This window comes from Poromitra crassiceps (genome assembly GCF_964638095.1).
Source record: "Poromitra crassiceps genome assembly, chromosome: 11".
Lineage (NCBI taxonomy): Eukaryota > Metazoa > Chordata > Actinopteri > Beryciformes > Melamphaidae > Poromitra > Poromitra crassiceps.
Genome location: NC_139643.1, coordinates 36,945,888 through 36,966,086, shown reverse-complemented (window position 1 = coordinate 36,966,086; position 20,199 = coordinate 36,945,888). Strand labels below are relative to the sequence as shown.

The window sequence follows — 20,199 nt, the reverse complement described above, 5'->3', positions numbered from 1 at the left end:
TCACCAATGTTCCATAGCGGCTGAGTCTTTATCAGGGCCTTTAAGGTTATTCAAAACACATAAGCACCTCTGTGACTCTGAGCTGCCTGCGTTTGTACCAGTTTAGAGTCTTTCCAGGCTGACTGACAGAGGTCAAGTCATGTTATGAATACTTATTCACAGACTACTTAGGTGCCAGATCGGCGGGCTTCGTAATGAATGGACAGTAGGCTACAAGGACTGCCAAATGGTTTACTAATCAGAGACAAGTATTTGAGTCAATTTTCCAGTCAATTCTTCTCGTGCTGCTTATATGTGATAGCAGTTGTTGTTGAGATTGGCTCTGATCTAATTGAGTATTTATCTTACACTGTCTGAATTGTTCTGAAGCAGGAAGCCTCACTTGGCACCGCAAACAGGCTCAAACAAATGGCTGGATTATTTGAAGCTGTCATTTGGGCTGGTCTGAATCTAGGTCAATAGGCCTACTTATTATAAACATAAACAACAGGCCTAGACAGTCCACATGAGGGCAGCAATGCACAATTTGTGAGCAGTGGCATGTTGCCTGTACTTAGCCACATTAATGAGGGTTTCCAAATTCCAATCATTGGAAGTTGGAAACCCTCATTAGTGCTTGCACCTGTGTTTACACTGCCTTTTCGGCACAAAATGGCCCCCGGGAAAAGGGTCTATTGCCCTTGTTAGGCATGAACGACAGACAGACTTCTCTCGACATAGGTATGACCTCAGCTTCTCAGAGTTAAATGATGTAATTCGCATCCCAGGATGCCGGAAATAGCCATTATAATGGGGAAATTGCTTATTTTAGTTGTCTATTTCAGTCAATGCAGTCCCAATACCAGCAGAACACTAATAGTGTCCAGACTATAGTGCGTAAGAGATAGCTGTTGGTCTCGTCTGTCGCCACTCACTCAGCCAGTCACTTTGGGGTAGTCGTTGCCCCCGGCCGGGAGAGACCACAAGCACCGCATGGAGCCCCCATAAACCCTGAGAGCAGCTCCCCTTACAGCTGTCTGCACCACACATAAAATTAGACCCCCAGTCAGTCGCCCTGTAGGCTTCAGGAGTCAGAGGCAATTGGGGAAAGTGGAAGATGGACACTGGGAATAATGCTCATCTTTCCTTTGGTAAGGGAGTTATTAAAGACAATCTTTTATCTAAGCATGGCTTTCTAGTGAGAGTCTATTCTGGCACTCTCGAAGCTCAAGATAGCTCATTAGTCACAGTGTGTGTCGTCATTGTGTACAGTATGCATTTATCAATGGAGAGTGGATCTGGTTTCACAAATTCACAGTCACCCATTCTGTGAGAAACTGCTCAGCTGCTACACTGAAAACAGAGCACAGGTGTAGTGTTTGTTCAGATGAATAACTGCATTGTTGTTGTGTATTGTCTTCAGGAAATTGTTGTTTTGTTGTGTATTGTCTTCAGGAAATTGTTGTTTTGTTGTGTATTGTCTTCAGGACGTTTGTTGTTTTGTTGTGTATTGTCTTCAGGACGTTTGTTGTTTTGTTGTGTATTGTCTTCAGGACATTTGTTGTTTTGTTGTGTATTGTCTTCAGGGCGTTTGTTGTTTTGTTGTGTATTGTCTTCAGGGCGTGTGTTGTTTTGTTGTGTATTGTCTTCAGGGCGTTTGTTGTTTTGTTGTGTATTGTCTTCAGGAAATTGTTGTTTTGTTGTGTATTGTCTTCAGGGCGTTTATTGTTTTGTTGTGTATTGTCTTCAGGGCGTTTGTTGTTTTGTTGTGTATTGTCTTCAGGGCGTTTCTTGTTTTGTTGTGTATTGTCTTCAGGGCATTTGTTGTTTTGTTGTGTATTGTCTTCAGGGCGTTTGTTGTTTTGTTGTGTATTGTCTTCAGGACGTTTGTTGTTTTGTTGTGTATTGTCTTCAGGGCGTTTGTTGTTTTGTTGTGTATTGTCTTCAGGAAATTGTTGTTTTGTTGTGTATTTTCTTCAGGGCGTTTGTTGTTTTGTTGTTTTCAGGAAGCTGTGTGAGATGCAGCAAAGCAGTGTGTGGTACAGAGACAGCCTGCGAGGCCATGGGGAATCTGTTCCACGACGCTTGCTTCACCTGCAGTATTTGCAGTGAGTCTGACTAATAACCTAACTGCTCATATACTGTTGTATAATATTGAATTGTTACTGTAGCTTTGATCCCTGAAATGAATCAGCAGTGTGATATCAAGTGTCACTTTTCCCTATATAATAAAGGATGTTTCACAGGCTAAAACATGTAAATGAGTCTCTGTAGCACCCTATGTTAGTTGTTTGCAGCCAATAAATTAAAGTTTATAATTGAAATAGTGCTCCAGTACTGTGGCCCAGATACTCTTATTTATACATTTCCTCATTCTTTCCTCCTATCAAACTGTAATTTTTTTGTGCCACATTTAGGGGAAAAGCTGAATGGGAAGCCATTTTACTCTCTGTCGGGGAGAATCTTTTGTGAAGATGACTTTTTAGTAAGTATGTACTTCACAGTTGTATATTGTTGCACAGCTATACAGTGTGATATACAGTAATGAAATATAAACGTAGAGAAGTCTCCCTTGTATCCTGTTGGGGGGGGATACAGCAATCAATGTTTCTTATTCTTTGTTTTTTTTTGTCTCTGGTTTCTTTATTATTATTATTATTATTATTATTATTATTATTATTATTATTATTATTATTATTTTTTTTTTTTTTTTTTTAGATTGTTAGTTTTATGACTTTTTATGTCATTCAGGTCTCCTGTGAATTAGATTTTGATCTCAGTTGGATTTCACCTGAATAAATGGAAGAAAAAAATGTGATGGGTGAATCTTTTTGTTTGTTATTCAGTACTCAGGAGTTCATCCACAACCAGAAGTCTGTAGTAGCTGTGGACATTTAATCATGGACATGGTGAGTATGAGTGTTTGTTTGTTTGTGTGTGTGCATGCATGCATGCATTCATATGTGCATTCATCTGTACTGTGTAGTATACAGTGAGTGTATTGTATACTGTATGCATGAGTGGTTTGTGCTCACTGTGTAGAAGAGGGAGTTAATCCTGGTGTCCTGTGTCTCCAGGAGGTCCTACAGGCTCATGGGATGTCGTACCACCCGGCCTGTTTCCGCTGTGTCGTCTGCAGGCGCAGCCTGGAGGGTCGGCCCTTCACTGTGGACACACACAACAATGTTTACTGTGTCAGAGACTATCACATGTGAGTTTCTTAGACACACACAACAATGTTTACTGCAGGCATGTCCAAAGTCCGGCCCTGGGGCCAATTCCGGCCCGCAGACAGATTTTAAGTGGCCCTCGGCTTGTCTCTCAAAATATACTATATGTGGCCCTCCACACAGTATTGATTAATCAAGCAAGTTCAATTTGCATTTTTTCCCTTCACCTAACAATGACAGCACTATCATACAGTTTTGTAGAAGCACCAGGTAGGAACAGCACATGCAGAGCCAATGTTTTCAGATGGTAAACAAAGTACAATTGTACGTGATTTTTTTATTTAAAAAAATGTATAACCCATATGATGCGAGAAGCACCTGGCCCCCCGGCATTTTCACATGATCTAATCTGGCCCCCATTCAAAAAGGTTTGACTAGTTTACTGTGTCAGAGACTATCACATGTGAGTTTCTGATACTTGTTTGATACCTAGCCTACACAATGGACCACGCCCTTTTATTCATACTCCTGATACGATGTGAAACCACAGCGAGATAAGTCACACCCACAATGACTTCATTGATGTTTCGTTGGTTTCAGGCTCCAGGCTCCCAGGTGTGCTGCTTGCAGAATGCCCATTTTGCCATCAGAGGTGAGCTTGAATTAATTGAACAGTTAATAACCATAAGTCATATTTTGTAGCACCTGCAGTCTCTTGTGAAACTCTTAGTAAAAACATGATAAAATGGTTATTTCACAAACAGGCTTCCCAAATAAAAAATCTCTGTTGTTGTTGTTTCAGGGGTCTACAGAGTCCATTCGAGTGGTATCATTTAATAGAAACTACCATGTGGAGTGCTATGAGAGTGAGGTGAACCTCACTTGAGAATTATGACATTCATCTTTCCATATTTGCTGCTGTATTTGTTTTATAAATGTAAAATAAACTGTGATTTTTGAAGTGGCGAAATTGTAATGGTCTGTGCAATTTCTGCAATAAAGTCAAAGAATCATGCCTCCCTCACTGTATCCCATTTTAGTGGCCTAATAAGTGATAAACAATGGGTGAATCATGATGGCTATTGCAATGATGCAAAACAATTAACAATGATGAAACACCAAGATCAACATTTGAAGTATCATGGTCAGAGGGTGGATTTACAGTATATGATTCAAATGACACATCTCCACTTGTAATATCCACTTGTTATATTTCACTAATTCCACAATCATATAAGGTCAAGGATCCCACTTTAGACCAGTTTTGTGCCACAAACCCCCATCTGAGAAGATTTAGTTTCTTTTTCTAATCTAAATTATACTGGGATACTAGTGCGAGTGAAACCATAGAGTGAAACCTATGACCACTCACATTGAAACTATGACCCACACAACAATTCTTCTATTCTCTAATTGTGTTAACCTCTTGTAAATGAAATAATGGTGAAGTTTAACAATTCATCAATTTTCTGGGGACCCCCTGGAACCCCCTGAAGGACCCTTGGTGGTCCCCAGACCCCATGTCGGCCTACAATAGAACAATTCAAATATGTTTCTCTCAGATAGTCATGATGGACTTATTAATTATCATATTTGGGTCCAAGAGACAAATTTTCATTAAGTTGGGGTGTCCGTGGTCAAAATGTGTACTAAATCTTGAGTCTTTCATAATGAAAAATGTTGATAATCACTGTACTAGCTTATAGTGAATGAAATAACCATAATAGTTAAATATTTACCCTATCAAGTAACCCCTAGTCCCACTTGGATAGTGTTAAGTTAAGTTAAGTTAAGTTAAGATCCTTTATTTATCCGCATGGGAAATTCATCCTCTACATTTGACCCATCCTCTACTCTACTAGGAACCTTCCTAGAACTAGGAGCAGCGGGCAGCCACAATGCAGCACCCAGGGTCTTGGTCAGGGGCACTGACAGGACTAACATACATGTATTTGATGGTGGGAGGAAACCGGAGGAGCACCCGGGGAAAACCCACACGAACACGGGGAGAACATGCAAACTCCACACAGAAGGGACCTGGGATGGGGTTCGAACCCAGGACCTTCTTGCTGTGAGCCAACACGTGCCGTGTTGTCCTCTTTCCTGTCGGTTAGCAGCGACACCGTGTGTTAATAAACAGCACTGCAACACATTACCTTCCCGGAAGACAGACGCTACTTTGGAAGTTACCAAATGAAGATAAACGCTTTTTGAAATGGCGTCAGTCACGGTACGTGGCTTGGCTCTCTGCACCGTGACTCTGCTAAACTTTGCGTTTGTTTTCATAACCGGCGCGGACTTCATCCGCTTCGTGTCGTTTCGAGCCATTTACCACAACATCACGGGAGAGACGACACTCTGTCAAGGTAAGCCTCCGTAGCTGCTTGCTGTACTGTCTTTAGAATTTAGATGGTTTTCAGACGAGCTTGAGCTTGTTATTACAACAACGTTAGAAGCTATCAACTGCATCCCCGTCTGTTTTTAAATTCATGCAACAGCCTGGGATTTAGAAAACAAACTCATGCGGTGTACGGTAGCCTAGTCGGTTTCTAAAACATCAAAGATTTCTATGTTGCCCAATGCCCACCCACCGTATATGTTAACTAGCAATGGTTCACATTTGACATGACCTGAGGTTGAGTTCACGTTTATATCGCGAGAACATATGTTATGGTCTTACCGCCCGGCTAGCTCAGTCGGTAGAGCATGAGACTCTTAATCTCAGGGTCGTGGGTTCGAGCCCCACGTTGGGCGCAACACATTTTTTTCCTGTCAGGAAACGGGAGTAATTTATCGAGTAGTAATTCTACGTGAAAATAGGAGATAAGGAAGTATAAACACAAATGGCAAACAGTATACATTTGATGTGTATTATGGTTAGGCTTGGTTAGCAACTGATTGCATGTAATCTGGTAGGCTAGTAATCTGGTTACTGTAAACAGGATACAAAAAAGTTAACTGTAATCCCTTACTTAGCCTTCAGAAAAAAAATATGTAATCAAGATTACAGTTGCATTTAGTAAAAATTAGGATTACTAGCAGGATTACAATTTAAAATACATTAAAATACATTTATTGTATATTGATATTCTATTTATTGTAGGCTATATATTTATCCATGTGGCTGTGCACTGTAAATATTTACTCTTCTTATTGGCTACAATATGTTTGATATCATATCGTGTAAATAAATAAGACATAAATAAATAAATAAATAAATAAATAAATAAATAAATAAATAAATACATAAATAAATAAATAAATAAATAAATAAATACATAAATAAATAAATAAATAAATAAATAAAACATACTAAAACGTTGGAGAGAGAAAAACACACTTGGCTCTTACAAAGGAGCAGTGCACCCCAAAAAATAAATGACAAAACGAGATAAAAACCAGATAGAAACAAGTGCACTGTAAACCAAAGATGGAAATATTCCATCTTATGGCTCCTGCAAGACAGGGGCCAGGATAGTGGGAGGGTCATCATACTTTTGTTTTATTACAGAAACTGTATTAAAACCATGACTAAAATAGTCATACATTGCATCATTGTGTTACTTATGTTTGGAATTCTGGTTAAAATAAATTACCTTTTTTTGCTGGGGACTCCCTGGAACCCCCTAAAGGTCCCTGGACCGCACTTTGAGTACCACTGCTGTAGAGTAGTGACTCTACTTTTGATGACTGTCTTGTCGCACCCTTCAGACTCCGTCCCGTGGTCGGTTGCCCTGCAGGACAGCTCTGTGCTGTGGGCTGTGGCTGTGGATCTGGGGCTGCTGGCTCTCTTCACCCTGCAGCACAGCCTGCTCGCCCGGCCGCCCTTCAAACAGGCCTGCCACTCAGTGCTGGGCGTCCTGAACAGGGCAGCTTACTGTTTCACCACTGCACTCGCACTCCAGGTACAACAACACACACGCGTGCACACACGCACACACACACATTGCACGCACTAACACACACCTCGCACGCACGCACGCACACACACACACACACACACACACACACACACACACACACACACACACACACACACACACACACACACACACACACACACACACACACACACACACAGAGATACAGAGTAATAACTTGGTAATTGTGCTGCTAATAACCAGTAAATTAGTTATTTTTTAGTTCTATCACCACATGGGATTTAGTTGATTTTCTCTTTGTATAAGAACTACAACAAGATTAACTACAGTTTTACACTAAATGTTTCAAACTGAATTTAGTGTAATTATACATCACACTGAATTACATTGAATCACATTGCGTTGCAGTAAATGCATAACACGTTGAGAGTGCCACCATTTATTTCAAGGACAGTCTGGTCAGGTTCTTGGATGCATGCACTCTCTTTCTGGTACTACGTATTTTAATTCTTATAACTATATCTCATAACTATATATATTATCACTATATATAGTCCTCACTGAGTGCTATTATTTTCTTTCCTCCTGTGTTAGATCCTGATGCGGTTCTGGCAGCCAGTGACCGGTGCCCCCTGTCTGTGGTCAGTGCGTCACGCGCCCTGGAGCATCTGGTTCCCTCTGCTCTGCTTTACTCTGCACTTCCTCTGCTGGGCCATCATCTGCAGCATCCTCATCATCTTTGATTACCCAGAACTGCTGGGCATTAAGCAGGTAGGCTATCCTTTATAAGTAGCTGTTATAAATCTGCCTTGGGTCAGTGGCTGTTATAAATCTGCCTTGGGTCAGTGGCTGTTAGAAGTAGCTGTTATAAATCTGCCTTGGGTCAGTGGCTGTTAGAAGTAGGCTGTTATAAATCTGCCTTGGGTCAGTGGCTGTTATTAGTAGGCTGTTATAAATCTGCCTTGGGTCAGTGGCTGTTAGAAGTAGGCTGTTATAAATCTGCCTTGGGTCAGTAGCTGTTATAAATCTGCCTTGGGTCAGTAGCTGTTAGAAGTAGGCTGTTATAAATCTGCCTTGGGTCAGTGGCTGTTAGAAGTAGGCTGTTATAAATCTGCCTTGGGTCAGTAGCTGTTAGAAGTAGCTGTTATAAATCTGCCTTGGGTCAGTAGCTGTTAGAAGTAGGCTGTTATAAATCTGCCTTGGGTCAGTGGCTGTTAGAAGTAGGCTGTTATAAATCTGCCTTGGGTCAGTGGCTGTTAGAAGTAGGCTGTTATAAATAACGTCGCCATTTGCCGCGGTATACTGCAGGGTTGTAGTACTCGAGTCCGGTGACCGGACTCGATTCCGGACTCAAGAGCGATTTTTGCTGGTCTAGAGTCAAACTATCCTAGTTAATATGACTCGGACTTGAATCGGTCTCGACTCCCCTCTGGTCTTGGTCTCGACTCGGACAAGGCGATCTCAGCCAGCTGTAGATTACAGACAGCTAGCTGTGGCTAGTGTCATGGTCTGGGAGAACCCGTCAGATGTCACTACCGTAAATTGTTGGCATTGAACCAAAATTGTTTGAAAACTAGCTTTGCAGGTATTTTGAGTCTTTTGTGTGATTTGGTTACTTTCAACCCCGTAGTAGTCTACTGTACATCATGATGAATAAACAAAAGGGCAAGTATTTATTTTTATGGTTTTGTGGAGGGTAGTTTACTTACAAAACTGGCCAGTACTGTCTGTCCCATTCTGATTCTGATTGCTGAGCGTAACTAATGTTACAGATAATGTCCAGGAAAAAACACAGGCTGCCAAACGAAACAGACTGCAAAATGACAGTAACTTATCAGAACTCAGGAGTGTTCGCTAAAAAGCAGTAGGTTTCACTTACTATGAATGAAGCTGCTGGTCGTGCCAGTTGTCATCACATACAGATGATCGCTATACATCCATTCGTGTTATTCCACGGTTACTGATGTTAACTTATTGCAAAAACGAATACAAAGCTTTACTAAAAGGCACAGATGGTGGCTTCTCATCCTTCCTTTTATATAAAATGGAGCAAGTGGGCTCACACAATGTCTATGACGTCAACAGTGACATCATTATTGACCAAAAATCATCTTATGACATCACTGATGATGTCATAGGCACTGATGTCATAGGCATTGTGACATCATCAGTGATGTCATAGGCATTGACATCATCAGTGATGCGAAGTTGTGCAATAGGGCTCAACAGTCATGTGACGTTTCTTGCCCCAGAAGTGAATTTGCCATTCATTTTCTCCATAGACATTTAGAAAAATCCTAATATCACAAGTTTTAAGGCTTAAACCAAGCCAACCAGTCTTCCAGAGAATCATGACCGTAAAACATTTCACTTTTTTTTTTTTTTTTTTATATATATTTATTTGAGATTGGAGTTTTGCAAAGATATATACAAAGTACACACAGAGAAGTGACATTTCTTCTCTCTTTTTTTTCTTGAAATGCACCAGTCAGAGACTGGAGCACAACTTTTTCTTATACAATCTCAAATTAACAAAGGCACTAACAGAAGGAAAACTAAAACAACAACGAAACAAACAAACAAGATAAAACAAAAACAAAAACAAAAACAAAAACAAAAACAAAAACAAAAACAAAAACAAAAAACTAACAAAACAATAAGTCTACATGATAACACACAAATCAGACATAAGTCGCATGGGGGGTGATGAGCAACTGACAAGTCCATAAAGGAGGAAGAAAAAGGAAGAAGTATCTAAAACATGTAAAAAGTAAGAAGAGAAGAGTATGCTCAGGGTGTCCATCTCAAAAATAATAAAGTAAAAGTCAGTTTGGGCCCAAAGACAAGAGCGAGTTGACATGGGAAATAATAGGCTGCCATCTTCTGTCAAAATTGGCAATTGATCCTCTCACAGAGTGCCCAATTTTCTCCAAGGACAAGAAAGACATTAAATCACTCAGCCAAGATGTAGAGGAAGGGGGATTTTGACTTTTCCAATGCAACAGAATACGTCTACGGGCTATGAGTGATGCAAAAGCGACAACATCAGATTCAGTTTTAGAGAGATTAACTAGTGTAGAGGGCACCCCAAAAATGGAAATAAACGGACATGGGTTGAGTGTAATATTAAGGGCTTCACTTAACGTTCTAAAAAAACATAACCAGAAATCAGACAGCTTTGGACAAAAGAAAAACATATGAGTATGGTCAGCTGGAGAAAAGCCGCATCGATCACAGAAGTCATTCGTATCAGGAAACAGCCTGCTAAGCTTAGCTTTTGTGTAGTGAATCCTATGAAGAACTTTAAACTGGATTAAGGTTAGACGAGAACATGAGGATGAGGAGTTTACTCTAACTAGTGCCTCCTCCCAAAATTCATCAGACAGTTCTTGTCCAAACTCCTCCTCCCACTTACCCCTAACTCTCGCAAGAGAGATCGTGTTTGAGTTCAGTATGAGGTTATACATGACTGAAATTAAACCTCGTGTTTCAGGAAGAAACAGAATGTCGGCTAGAAAGGAGGTTGCCGGAAGTAAAGGGAAAGATGTAAAATGCGTGCGAGCGTAATTACGAGCCTGCATATATTTAAACAAGTGGGAGTGTGGTAGATTATATTGTACACGGAGGTTCTCAAAAGAGGCAAATATACCCTCTAAGTATAAATCTGAAAAGCAGACTAGGCCCTTCTCTCTCCACAAACTAAAAAATGCATCTAGGTGAGAAGGAGAAAATAAGTGATTATGGCATATAGGACTATGTGGGGAAGGGGCAGACAAATTGAAATGACGCCTAAACTGTTTCCATATTTTTAAAGAAGAAAGAACTATAGGGTTTTTAATAAATTGGGGAGGGCGAGAGTCTAAAGGGGCACAGACTAAAGCTGAAAGAGAAGAAGGTCGAGAAGAGATGTCTTCAATTACACACCAATTGAGAGCGGGTGAGTTACACCACGCATGAATATTTACAAAATTGGCCGCCCAATAATAAAATAAAAAATTAGGCAGGGCAAGGCCCCCATCTTGCTTGTCTCTTTGGAGAACTTCTCTGCGGGCTCTCGGGTTTTTACCAGCCCAGATAAACCTGGAAATAATTTTGTCCAAGTTTTGAAAGAATGACTTTGGTATAAAAATTGGAAGACATTGGAAAAGAAATAAAAGGCGAGGAAGAATATTCATTTTAACAGAGTTGATTCTACCCATTAGTGACAAAGGAAACATTTCACTTTCAATAAAAACAAAAAATAAATGCAGGAAAAAAAGATTGAAAATTCTATTTTTTCCCCGCTTTTATTTTTATTTTTTGCTGAAAGTGACCAATAGAGCATATTGTGTGCTGTGCATGCCAATAGAGCAGGCAATTGTGCACTGCGCATACCAATAGAGCAGGCGAGGCCACACAGCAGCTGAGCTGTGGGTGAGGCGAGCCTGTGCAGTGGGCAAGCCTAGGGTTTACCTAGGATACCCTACAGTAGTTTAAACTGAATTAACGTAACTTTGAGATAGCTGCAATTGGGCTAGTCCGTTTTATTTTTGCCGGTCTTCCGGTTTCCCTCAAAGCTAGATAGGTGTCTGATGGGTGTAAAGGAGATCCACACACACACACACCCACACACACACACACAATCCTATATGATTTCAGATCACTTTAGAAGTGGCCAAGTCTTCTTGAAGAAAACAAATCATGTTGGATTTGTTTTCAGTGTTGTTTATTCCTCATGTTGTGGAATGTTTAAAGCAGTTTTCTCACTTTTTACTCTTAGATAACAGATTAAAATATTCATACCTGTTGATTAGGGGTGGGGGAACAGCTTGTTTGTGTCTGTTTTAAGTAGCCTATGCATGGGGGTGATTAGCATGTTTCATTGGCTATTGTTTCACAATTTCGGCCATTCTACGACTTTTGTCGTTTCTGATGGGGGTGATCGACAGTTATTCTAATAGTTGGGCCATTACCTCAGACATATTGCTGAAATAGTCAGAAAGACAGACTGACATGTGATCTGCATTCAGGGCTGTAGTGGAGGGTAAACACACTGCCAAAATGCTAGTTTTGCAGAGTAGTTATCCTATGCAGTTTTAGTATGACATATTTCAATAATTTGATTAAATTAAAATGTCATGCCAAGTAAGAATATTACAGTCAAGCTATGCTGACAGCAGCATATGGTTGTGGAGCAGTAAGTTGAGTTAAGATTGTCCTTAAAGTCCGAGTTAAGGCTTCCATTAAATAAAATCGGCTGCACAAAACACGCTTAACTCTCCTTAATCCTTAAAATGTTTAACCTTAAGGAGATTTTATTTATGGAAACCTTAACTCAGACTATAAGGACAATCTTAAATCAAGGTGTTTTGTGCAACCTGTTAGCAAAACAAAAGTGATAGGTGTGGTGATTTGGTGGGGGGAGGGGCAGCTGTGAGAAGACATGATCCACTCTTCAGCTGTGTTTTAAATCGCAATATCTGCATTGACAGACGCCAATGGAACAGGCAATACTCAAATAAAACAAAGCCATAAAAACAATTAGAATTTAAAAAAAATCTCTCTAAATCCAATCCAATCCAAGGACCTTAACCAGAATCAGAATCAAAATTATTTTATTATGCCAAATGTGTTACATACAGTAATAAAAAACCTAGACTACAGTAAGCAGTGAAAAACACCTCTTCAGCTACACCTGGAACTAACCATTCTTCTTCTATAAAATAGATTTAAAAAAAATCCAACAAATGCTACTTTATTCATTTAAAAAAAATGATGTCACTGTTGACAAAATGTGCGATTGTGTAAGTCGCTTTGGATAAAAGAGTCCACTAAATGAAATAGCTTTGGCGAACTTTGGCAGACAGACGGGGTGATCGCAGGCACTCGTTGATGCGGTCCAGCACCAGCTTCAGGTCTCTTGCGGGCATCTCAAATCTCTCACGCACACAAGCACACACGTAGGCCTTCAGGTTCCCTGGGAGCTCCCACTTCCCCCTGGATCCGTCCCAGTTCGTTACCCGTTGCCAAGATATGTATGTCTCTTCTGATATGAGATGGCGGAAAAGCAGGCATCCGTAGCGATCCATGCGGCCGTTGCTCTGCACGAGGAGAGCTGTGTGCTCATCTGGTGTCACCTCACGTAGCTCAATGTCTGGATGCTGCCGGGGGATTTGCAGACCCCTTGCCGGGAGGAGGGCGGGATTTGAGGGAGAACAGGTAGCTGAAGCAGGTAGAAATGTATATTAGTGCACACGGTACAGTACAGTTGGCACAATCACTATAGCTAAAACAATATTTAGCCTACCTGCTAAAGCCGATGTCATGGCTGCTGGTGTTGGGGTGAGTCTGGGGGTTGAAAGAGGTCTGTCTGGAGGCTCCTGGGGAATTTGTGGACTCCTTGCTGGGATGAGGGGGGCGTTTGAGGAAGAACAGGTGGCTGAAGCAGATATATATAAATGTATATTAGTGTCACTCCAGGACACAGCAGTTTGGTTAGCCTATCAGACAGACCCAAAACAAAACACACAATCCCGAAAACAATATTTAGCTTACCTGCTAAAGCAGATGTCATCGCTGCTGGTGTTGGGGTGAGTCCAGGGGTTGAAAGAGGCCTCTCTGACATGTAAACCTCCCGCTCCCGCCGCAGTTCGACGATCAGCATATTCTTGTGTGCAATCTCATTGGTCAGGGTCGCGGCCTGCACTTGCAAGGCAGCCTTCTCCACATTCGCTGCTTCTATGCCCGCTGTCACTAACCTAATCTCTTCACTCACGGTTGCTAGTGCTTGCTTCAGACGCAGCTCCCGGTGGGTCATTAGACCTGTTCTGTAATCGGAATATGAAAATCATAATGTTACAAAGGATATATTAGGCTATATACCAGAGGTGGGTAGTACTGAAGTACATTTACTCAGTTACATGTACTTGAGTATTTTTTTCTATGAACTGTACTTCTAAGAGTAGTTTTTTTTACAGAATAATTTTTACTCAACTCAAGTACATTTGCAATACCAAGAAGTACCCACTCTGCAACTTGAATGAGTCGATTTGAAAGACAATGGCCCCTCCCCTTCCCTTGGCTGTCCCTGGCCCCATTTATCCCAGCCATGCAATGGCATGTGTGAAAAGGTGCAACATGGTAATGGCCTTGAATGTAGCGCAGGTGTGAATAGTGAAAAGTGGTCCCTGAAAGGTTATCCCAGTTAATCCAAACCCATCTCTTAACCCTTGCACCACATGCACCAGGGTTAAGAAAGGGACACTCAAGTAATTCTTTTTATGGGGAGTTTTTTTTTTTACTTCTACTTGAGTAAACATAAGTAATAAATACTGTACTTTTACTTGAGTAGCCTACTGTTTTTGTTTACCCTACCCACCACTGCTATATACTGTGCACAGACTGTATGTACTGTATCATTGAGTGTATCCATTGAAGGAGTAGGCTACTGTACAATTCTTGAGATAGTGTGTGATGTCTGTGTGATGATACAGTACTGTAGGTGTGTGTGCGTGTGCGTTTTACCTGGTAAACCTGGTATCGCCATATTTCCATTTAAGTTTCTGCATGATTTTCTTCCTCAGTGTCTCCACACTGATGTTGATGTTGTGGTTTGATTGAAGGAGTAGCTTCACCTTACGTGCAGGAAGTTTGTGGTTCGATTCCAGCATGGAGTCTACTGCGTCCACCACCTGACTGGATAGAAACATTCCATATATTGTTTGCTTAATTCAGACAGACAACAATGCCAGCAAAAGTTTGTGGGAAAACAACTGTGTATTCTCTGGTTTCTGGTCTGTACATTACGATTATACAGTAGAACTTGAAATAGAACCATCAACCATGAACCATACAGTCAGGTAGAAAAACGGAGTTGACTTTAACGTTACTAGACAACTTCAACATTTCAGTAAACACTAACCTGGTAGCTTTATACGGCTTTCGGTTCTTCTTCTTGGCCCAAAGTTCTCGGCTTCCGTGAGAGCGGATTACCTTCAAAGAAACATTGATTCCAATTTTCGCCAAATTGTCAGCGATATATATCGAGGTATGGCCCGCTTTCCACATGCCCCTGATCATTTTACTGGTATGCTGGTTGATCCTCCGTGGCATTCTGTCGTTATCATGTACACTGTGTGCAGACTGTGCAGTCGGCGCGAGATTCTTTCTCTCTTATAAAAAAGGCCGGGATGACCACGCCCCGAACTCATTTGATTGGTCGCTGCGACTGCTTCTTCTTCTTCTTCTTCTTCTTCTTCTTCTTCTTCTCGCTGTTTTGAGACACAGCCCTGTTATTCTCGCCGATTCCCTTCGAGTGCGCCATCGTCGGTGACTGAGGAAATCGTTATTATATTATTTAGATCAGTGCTTGGCACTTGACAGTGACTGAGCAAAGATGAAATTCGCGTTTACTATGCGATAAAGTACCTTGTTCATTTTGGTCTTTTGAACATGACTTCGTCGTGTCAACACTGCCAGAAGCCAGGAAAGGGAGAGGGAGAAGAAAGGACAGGGGAACATCCACTTTAGTTCACATTTAGTGCTGTGCATTAGACACCCATTTGATGAGCTATTTTCTCTTGGACCCAAATCTGAGAATATTTGTTATTATTAGATCAGCTTTTGTCCAGATTTCCAGGACTGTCTCTGTCTGTACGTAGAGAGATATCAGACAGGCAAACTGTTCAGAACAGACATTCACTGTGTTCACTGTGTGCACTACTAAGCAATAAACATTTTGTGTCTGTAGTATTATTTATTATATTTAAGTATTTAAGTATAATGGTGGTGATGATGATGATGATGATGGTGGTGACGATGCATGTGTATACTTCATAAACCTCAAAGACACTATGTAGCCTATTAAATCTAGGTCTATCTATTGTAGGTTTTCAAAGTGGGATGCGGGCCTCCCCAGGGGGGCTCCAAGCAGTTTCAGGGGAGGCTCAGTGAAAAAATATTACCTTAACACATTGAGTGCCACAGCGCTTCAGTAAAATTGTCTGGAGCCTGTGCCAGATTCACTTCCATTCAGTTGAAAACAGCTATAGAATTTTTTCTATTATGGCTATATTAACGGGGCTGGACTTTAATGAAACATTGAACACTCCTGCTTCTTCCAAAGAAGAAATTTTGTTTCTAGACAGTTCCATTATGAAATTACAGCCTCTCAAAAAAGTGCACTTTCAAGGGTTTTCTGTCGTTTTTTTTTACTTTCCAAGATATAGTCCCTTTTATGAATACCTTTTGCACTCTAATTTCGAGCACATTCACTGACTCTGGCTGGTGTTTTCTGATGTGGTGGCGTGTGGTGTGGTTTCTGTGCAGCCACACACCCCTCCCCCCCCCCCCCCCCCCCCCCCCCCCCCCCCCCTCTCCACCTCTGAGCTGCGGGCTCCTCCCACACGCACAGAGTTTGCTTTCTCGACTCCGTTTTTGCCCCGGACAGATCCCAGCGCCCATCAAGGAAATGATGCGCGCTGGCAAACGCGACTGAACGAAAAGGCTTGGCCCGTTCGGCTTCGGATGCTGGCTTTCTAGGAAATCGTGTGGAGATAGATAGGACGTCCACAGACGTCCTTGGCACTCCTCGTTACTTTTTTTTAGGACGTCCACAGACGTCCTTGGCACTCAATGTGTTAAAAGGAGATATCATAGAATAGCCTAAATCTGTGTGATTTGGTTAAAGAGATCAATTTACCTGGGCCCCTTACTTTTCCTTCTCTATATCAGATCTCTTGCCTATGTGATCTCTTCTCATGGCTTTTCTTATCACTGCTATGCTGATGACACCCAGCTTTTCCTTTCATTCCCCCCCTCTGACACTCAAATCGAGGCTCGCATCTCTGCATGCCTCAAAGACATTGGCGACTGGATGTCTGCCCACCACCTCAAGCTCAACCTTGGTAAGACCGAGCTACTCTTCCTCCCAGGAAAAGACTGCCCTCTTGCAGATCTCTCCATCTCCATTGACAACACCACTGTACTTCCCTCCCAAACAGCCAAGAACCTTGGGGTGATCCTTGACAACCAGCTGTCTTGCTCTGCCAACATAGCTGCTACAGCGCGCTCCTGTAGGTTCTCCCTCTACAACATCCGCAAAATCCGTCCCTTTCTCACAAGAGAAGCGACTCAACTCCTGGTCCAGTCTCTTGTCTCCTCCCGCCTGGACTACTGCAACGTGCTTCTGGCCGGCCTACCTGCCACCGACATCCGACCGCTTCAGCTCATTCAGAACGCTGCAGCCCGTCTGATATTCAACCAACCCAAATTCTCTCACGTCACTCCCCTCTTCCAGGAGCTCCACTGGCTTCCCATCTCGGCCCGCATCAAATTCAAGACACTGGTACTGGCCTACAGGGCAGTACACCAGACAGCTCCCCGGTACCTGCAATCCATGGTCAGGTTCCAAACCTCTCACCGCTCCCTTCGCTCCTCCACCAGTGCAGGTCGCCTCGCCCCTCCTTCACTACGGGGGCTCAAAAGTCGCTCATCCCGATCTCGACTCTTCTCGTCCCTGCCACCTCAATGGTGGAACGAGCTTCCACCTTCGGTCAGGACTGCTGAATCACTGCCGATCTTTCGGAAAAGACTAAAGACACACCTTTTCAGGCTCCATCTGGGCCCTTCTTGATCTAACTTCGTCTCTCTCTTTCCTTATATATATTAAAAAAAAAAAAAAAAACCTAACCAACCTTGTACCACTAACCTAAACTTGTACCACTGTTCCTTCAGAAGCTGTAGTTGTCATAGACTGTGCTCCATAGTTGATTGTTCTATTGCTGACAAAAAATGTGTTATTGTAAGTCGCTTTGGATAAAAGCGTCTGCCAAATGACGTAATGTAATGTAATGTACTTCAAAGATACAGTAGTTTTGGGTAATTTGACTGTTTTTCCCACTTTCCCAGCATCAGAAACATGCCTTCAGACAGACCTTTTTATGTATTTGGTCTGAAGTATGTCAAAACAGCAATATCAGGCTATCTTGGCTCAATTGTTGAGTGTACTCTTGTCTATGGGATCAAATAACATAATCATGATGACATGAACCCATGGGCATCCAGGAATTGAGCGAGGATGGCACCTTTTTCCAAGCTTTGTCTGGGGGGAGGCCCACAGGCTCAGACTTTGAAAACGCCTGGTTTAAACTGTACCCATGCACATTTTCCCCCATGATGCAGGACCAAAGTGGAACTGTTAATAACGTCTATGGGGAGGAGTATGACAATATAATAATTGTCTCTCTTTCAAGCTACAACTGAACAAATTATCCACATGGGTCAAGAAATGTGGTCAAAACACGCCTCAGTTATGGAAGCCACAGCATCTGTGTATAAAGTTTCTCACAATCAGGGTTCAGTAGGTATACTTTAAAAATGTATTCCAGTTACATCCAAACTCACTAATGCATTTGATTATTTTATAAAACATGGAAAACTACCGTATATAATCTGTGACAGTGATTATGAAAACCCTTAAAATGTTAAAGAAGATTTACTCATTATTGGTTATGCTGCTAAGTGAATGCATGCTCTGACTCTCCCTCCCTCCCTCCCTCCCTCCCTCCCTCTGTCCCTCCTCTCTCTCTCTCTCTCCCAGGTGTATAATGAGTGTCTTGGTTTGGGGGACCCCCTGTCGCACAAGTCTCCCCAGGCACAGCGTCTCTTCTCCCACCTGCGTCATCCGGTGTGCCTGGAGCTGGCGGTGGTGCTGTGGCTCCTCCCCGCCCTGTCACTGGACCGGCTTCTGCTGGCAGCCACTCTCTCGGCCTACCTGGCCCTGGCACACTCACTAGACAAACAGGATTTAGCTTACCTGTGCGTCCATCTTAACAGCAAGCTGCAGCTCTTTGCCCAGCCACACCAGGGCAGCGCTGCTTCCACCCTGGACAGTAACAATCACAAGCAGAAGTGAATGGAAGCCTATTTGTAGCCTATCCAAGACAATCTCTATGATCTCGATGAGCATGTACTGTATGAGCCAGTCGCACCGAACCTACTGTGCTGTTTGTCCTAATGGCAAATGACCACACTTGAACTGAATGCTTTGCAACTTGACACTGTTTTTTTTATTTTTTTATTCCTTGCCACTTTGTGTGTTGTTTTATTTAGAAATATTCAGATAGATTTTCTTAATTATTTTCCAGGGATGCATACCTTGCTTGACAATAACGTGAAATTTGCAAAAAGAAAAGACTACTAAGAATGTGTTTTTGTTTATCATAGAGTATATTTTTATAGTCTTATCGGTGTATGATAGCTAACATTTAAATGTGCCAATTGATTGCAGTTACACTGTATTTCTCTCCACACTGATGATTTCAAGCTTGACTGTCCTCAGAAAAGGATATATGCCGACTATTGAGATTGCACGCTGAAAATCCGTGAAAACAAGTCTCCTTATATTTGTTGTATTTCTAACAGGCGTAGCTACAGCAATGTCAGATGTGTCCAAATTAATCTGCCTATTGCATTCACTGTAATCTTTTTTTTTTTTGGGTGGGGGGTTCCTATCCGGAGGAAACCATAGGGGAGCACGGGGAGAACATGTAAACCCCACACAGAAAGGCCCTTTTTGACGCACTGAGGACATGGGAATGGAGACACACCCTCAGTGTCCCAGGCAGGAATCGAACCCAGGACCTTCTTGCTGTGAGGCGACAGCGCCATCCTCCCTCCACTGTAATGTCATTATCACTATAGCAGGCTTACAGCAGGAAACACTATTGAAGGCTAGCCTTCTGTATTTTATAGAGCATATGAATAAATGCAATAGACTGTATGGCTGTGTTCTGTGGCATGTTCATTTCTTATTTTATTAGTGTCCTATCAGCTCCTTTTTATATACAGTAAGTGACAAATTAATTGCTTGTTGTCTTTTTGCAGGATGTATGCTCTGATGAAGGTCTCATAGACCGAAAGCGAACTGTGAACTTTTGCATGAATTAAGTGTGCAGAATCCTTTTTCATCTTTTTTATTTATTTATTTTGATTAACTGTTTCTGAATTAGGCATAGGTATAGTTCTTCTTGAGCCCATTAGATTATATTAGGTTATATTAGATACTTTATGACCACACAGCCAGGCTGGTGGAATTTGTTTTCAGTGTAATGTACTGAAATTCCACCACCAATGACCAATGTGTGTGGTCATTAAAGTAAGTAGGCCTATCTAATCTAATCTGTTATGTT

General features: G+C 41.9%; 3 protein-coding genes across 3 annotated transcripts; 2 read left to right on the top strand and 1 right to left on the bottom strand.

The window, feature by feature from the left end:
- Positions 1 to 1,112: 1,112 nt before the first annotated feature.
- On the top strand, positions 1,113 to 4,035 carry limd1b (LIM domains containing 1b; the record flags this gene model as incomplete). Its single annotated transcript, XM_083646007.1, has 5 exons — positions 1,113 to 1,130; positions 2,826 to 2,888; positions 3,060 to 3,190; positions 3,750 to 3,801; positions 3,952 to 4,035. 5 exons carry the CDS (start codon positions 1,113 to 1,115, stop codon positions 4,033 to 4,035), a joined length of 348 nt encoding a protein of 115 aa, XP_083502133.1.
- A 1,282-nt stretch (positions 4,036 to 5,317) lies between these two features.
- On the top strand, positions 5,318 to 19,778 carry nrm (nurim). The gene is made up of 4 exons (XM_083645725.1): positions 5,318 to 5,515; positions 6,861 to 7,054; positions 7,625 to 7,801; positions 18,609 to 19,778. Exons 1-4 carry the CDS (start codon positions 5,365 to 5,367, stop codon positions 18,921 to 18,923), a joined length of 837 nt encoding a protein of 278 aa, XP_083501851.1. The 5' UTR covers positions 5,318 to 5,364; the 3' UTR covers positions 18,924 to 19,778.
- Positions 12,745 to 15,108, bottom strand: LOC310784696 (uncharacterized protein). The gene is made up of 5 exons (XM_083645724.1): positions 14,931 to 15,108; positions 14,534 to 14,704; positions 13,565 to 13,836; positions 13,317 to 13,448; positions 12,745 to 13,232 (listed from the first exon to the last, which is right to left on the bottom strand). The coding sequence occupies exons 1-5, from the start codon at positions 15,086 to 15,088 to the stop codon at positions 12,841 to 12,843; spliced, it is 1,125 nt and encodes a 374-aa protein (XP_083501850.1). The 5' UTR covers positions 15,089 to 15,108; the 3' UTR covers positions 12,745 to 12,840.
- Positions 19,779 to 20,199: the final 421 nt, after the last annotated feature.

Bases quoted from the DNA above. Each gene is read 5' to 3' on its own strand.
- LOC310784696 (XM_083645724.1), bottom strand. From the start codon at position 15,088: ATGATCAGGGGCATGTGGAAAGCGGGCCATACCTCGATATATATCGCT. The intron at 13,837-14,533 runs GTAAAACGCACA...TTCCGATTACAG, and splicing joins GGCGATACCAGGTTTACCAG to AACAGGTCTAATGACCCACC. The intron at 13,449-13,564 runs GTAAGCTAAATA...TATCTGCTTCAG, and splicing joins GATGACATCTGCTTTAGCAG to CCACCTGTTCTTCCTCAAAC.
- nrm (XM_083645725.1), top strand. From the start codon at position 5,365: ATGGCGTCAGTCACGGTACGTGGCTTGGCTCTCTGCACCGTGACTCTG. The intron at 7,055-7,624 runs GTACAACAACAC...CTCCTGTGTTAG, and splicing joins CCACTGCACTCGCACTCCAG to ATCCTGATGCGGTTCTGGCA. The intron at 7,802-18,608 runs GTAGGCTATCCT...TCTCTCTCCCAG, and splicing joins AACTGCTGGGCATTAAGCAG to GTGTATAATGAGTGTCTTGG.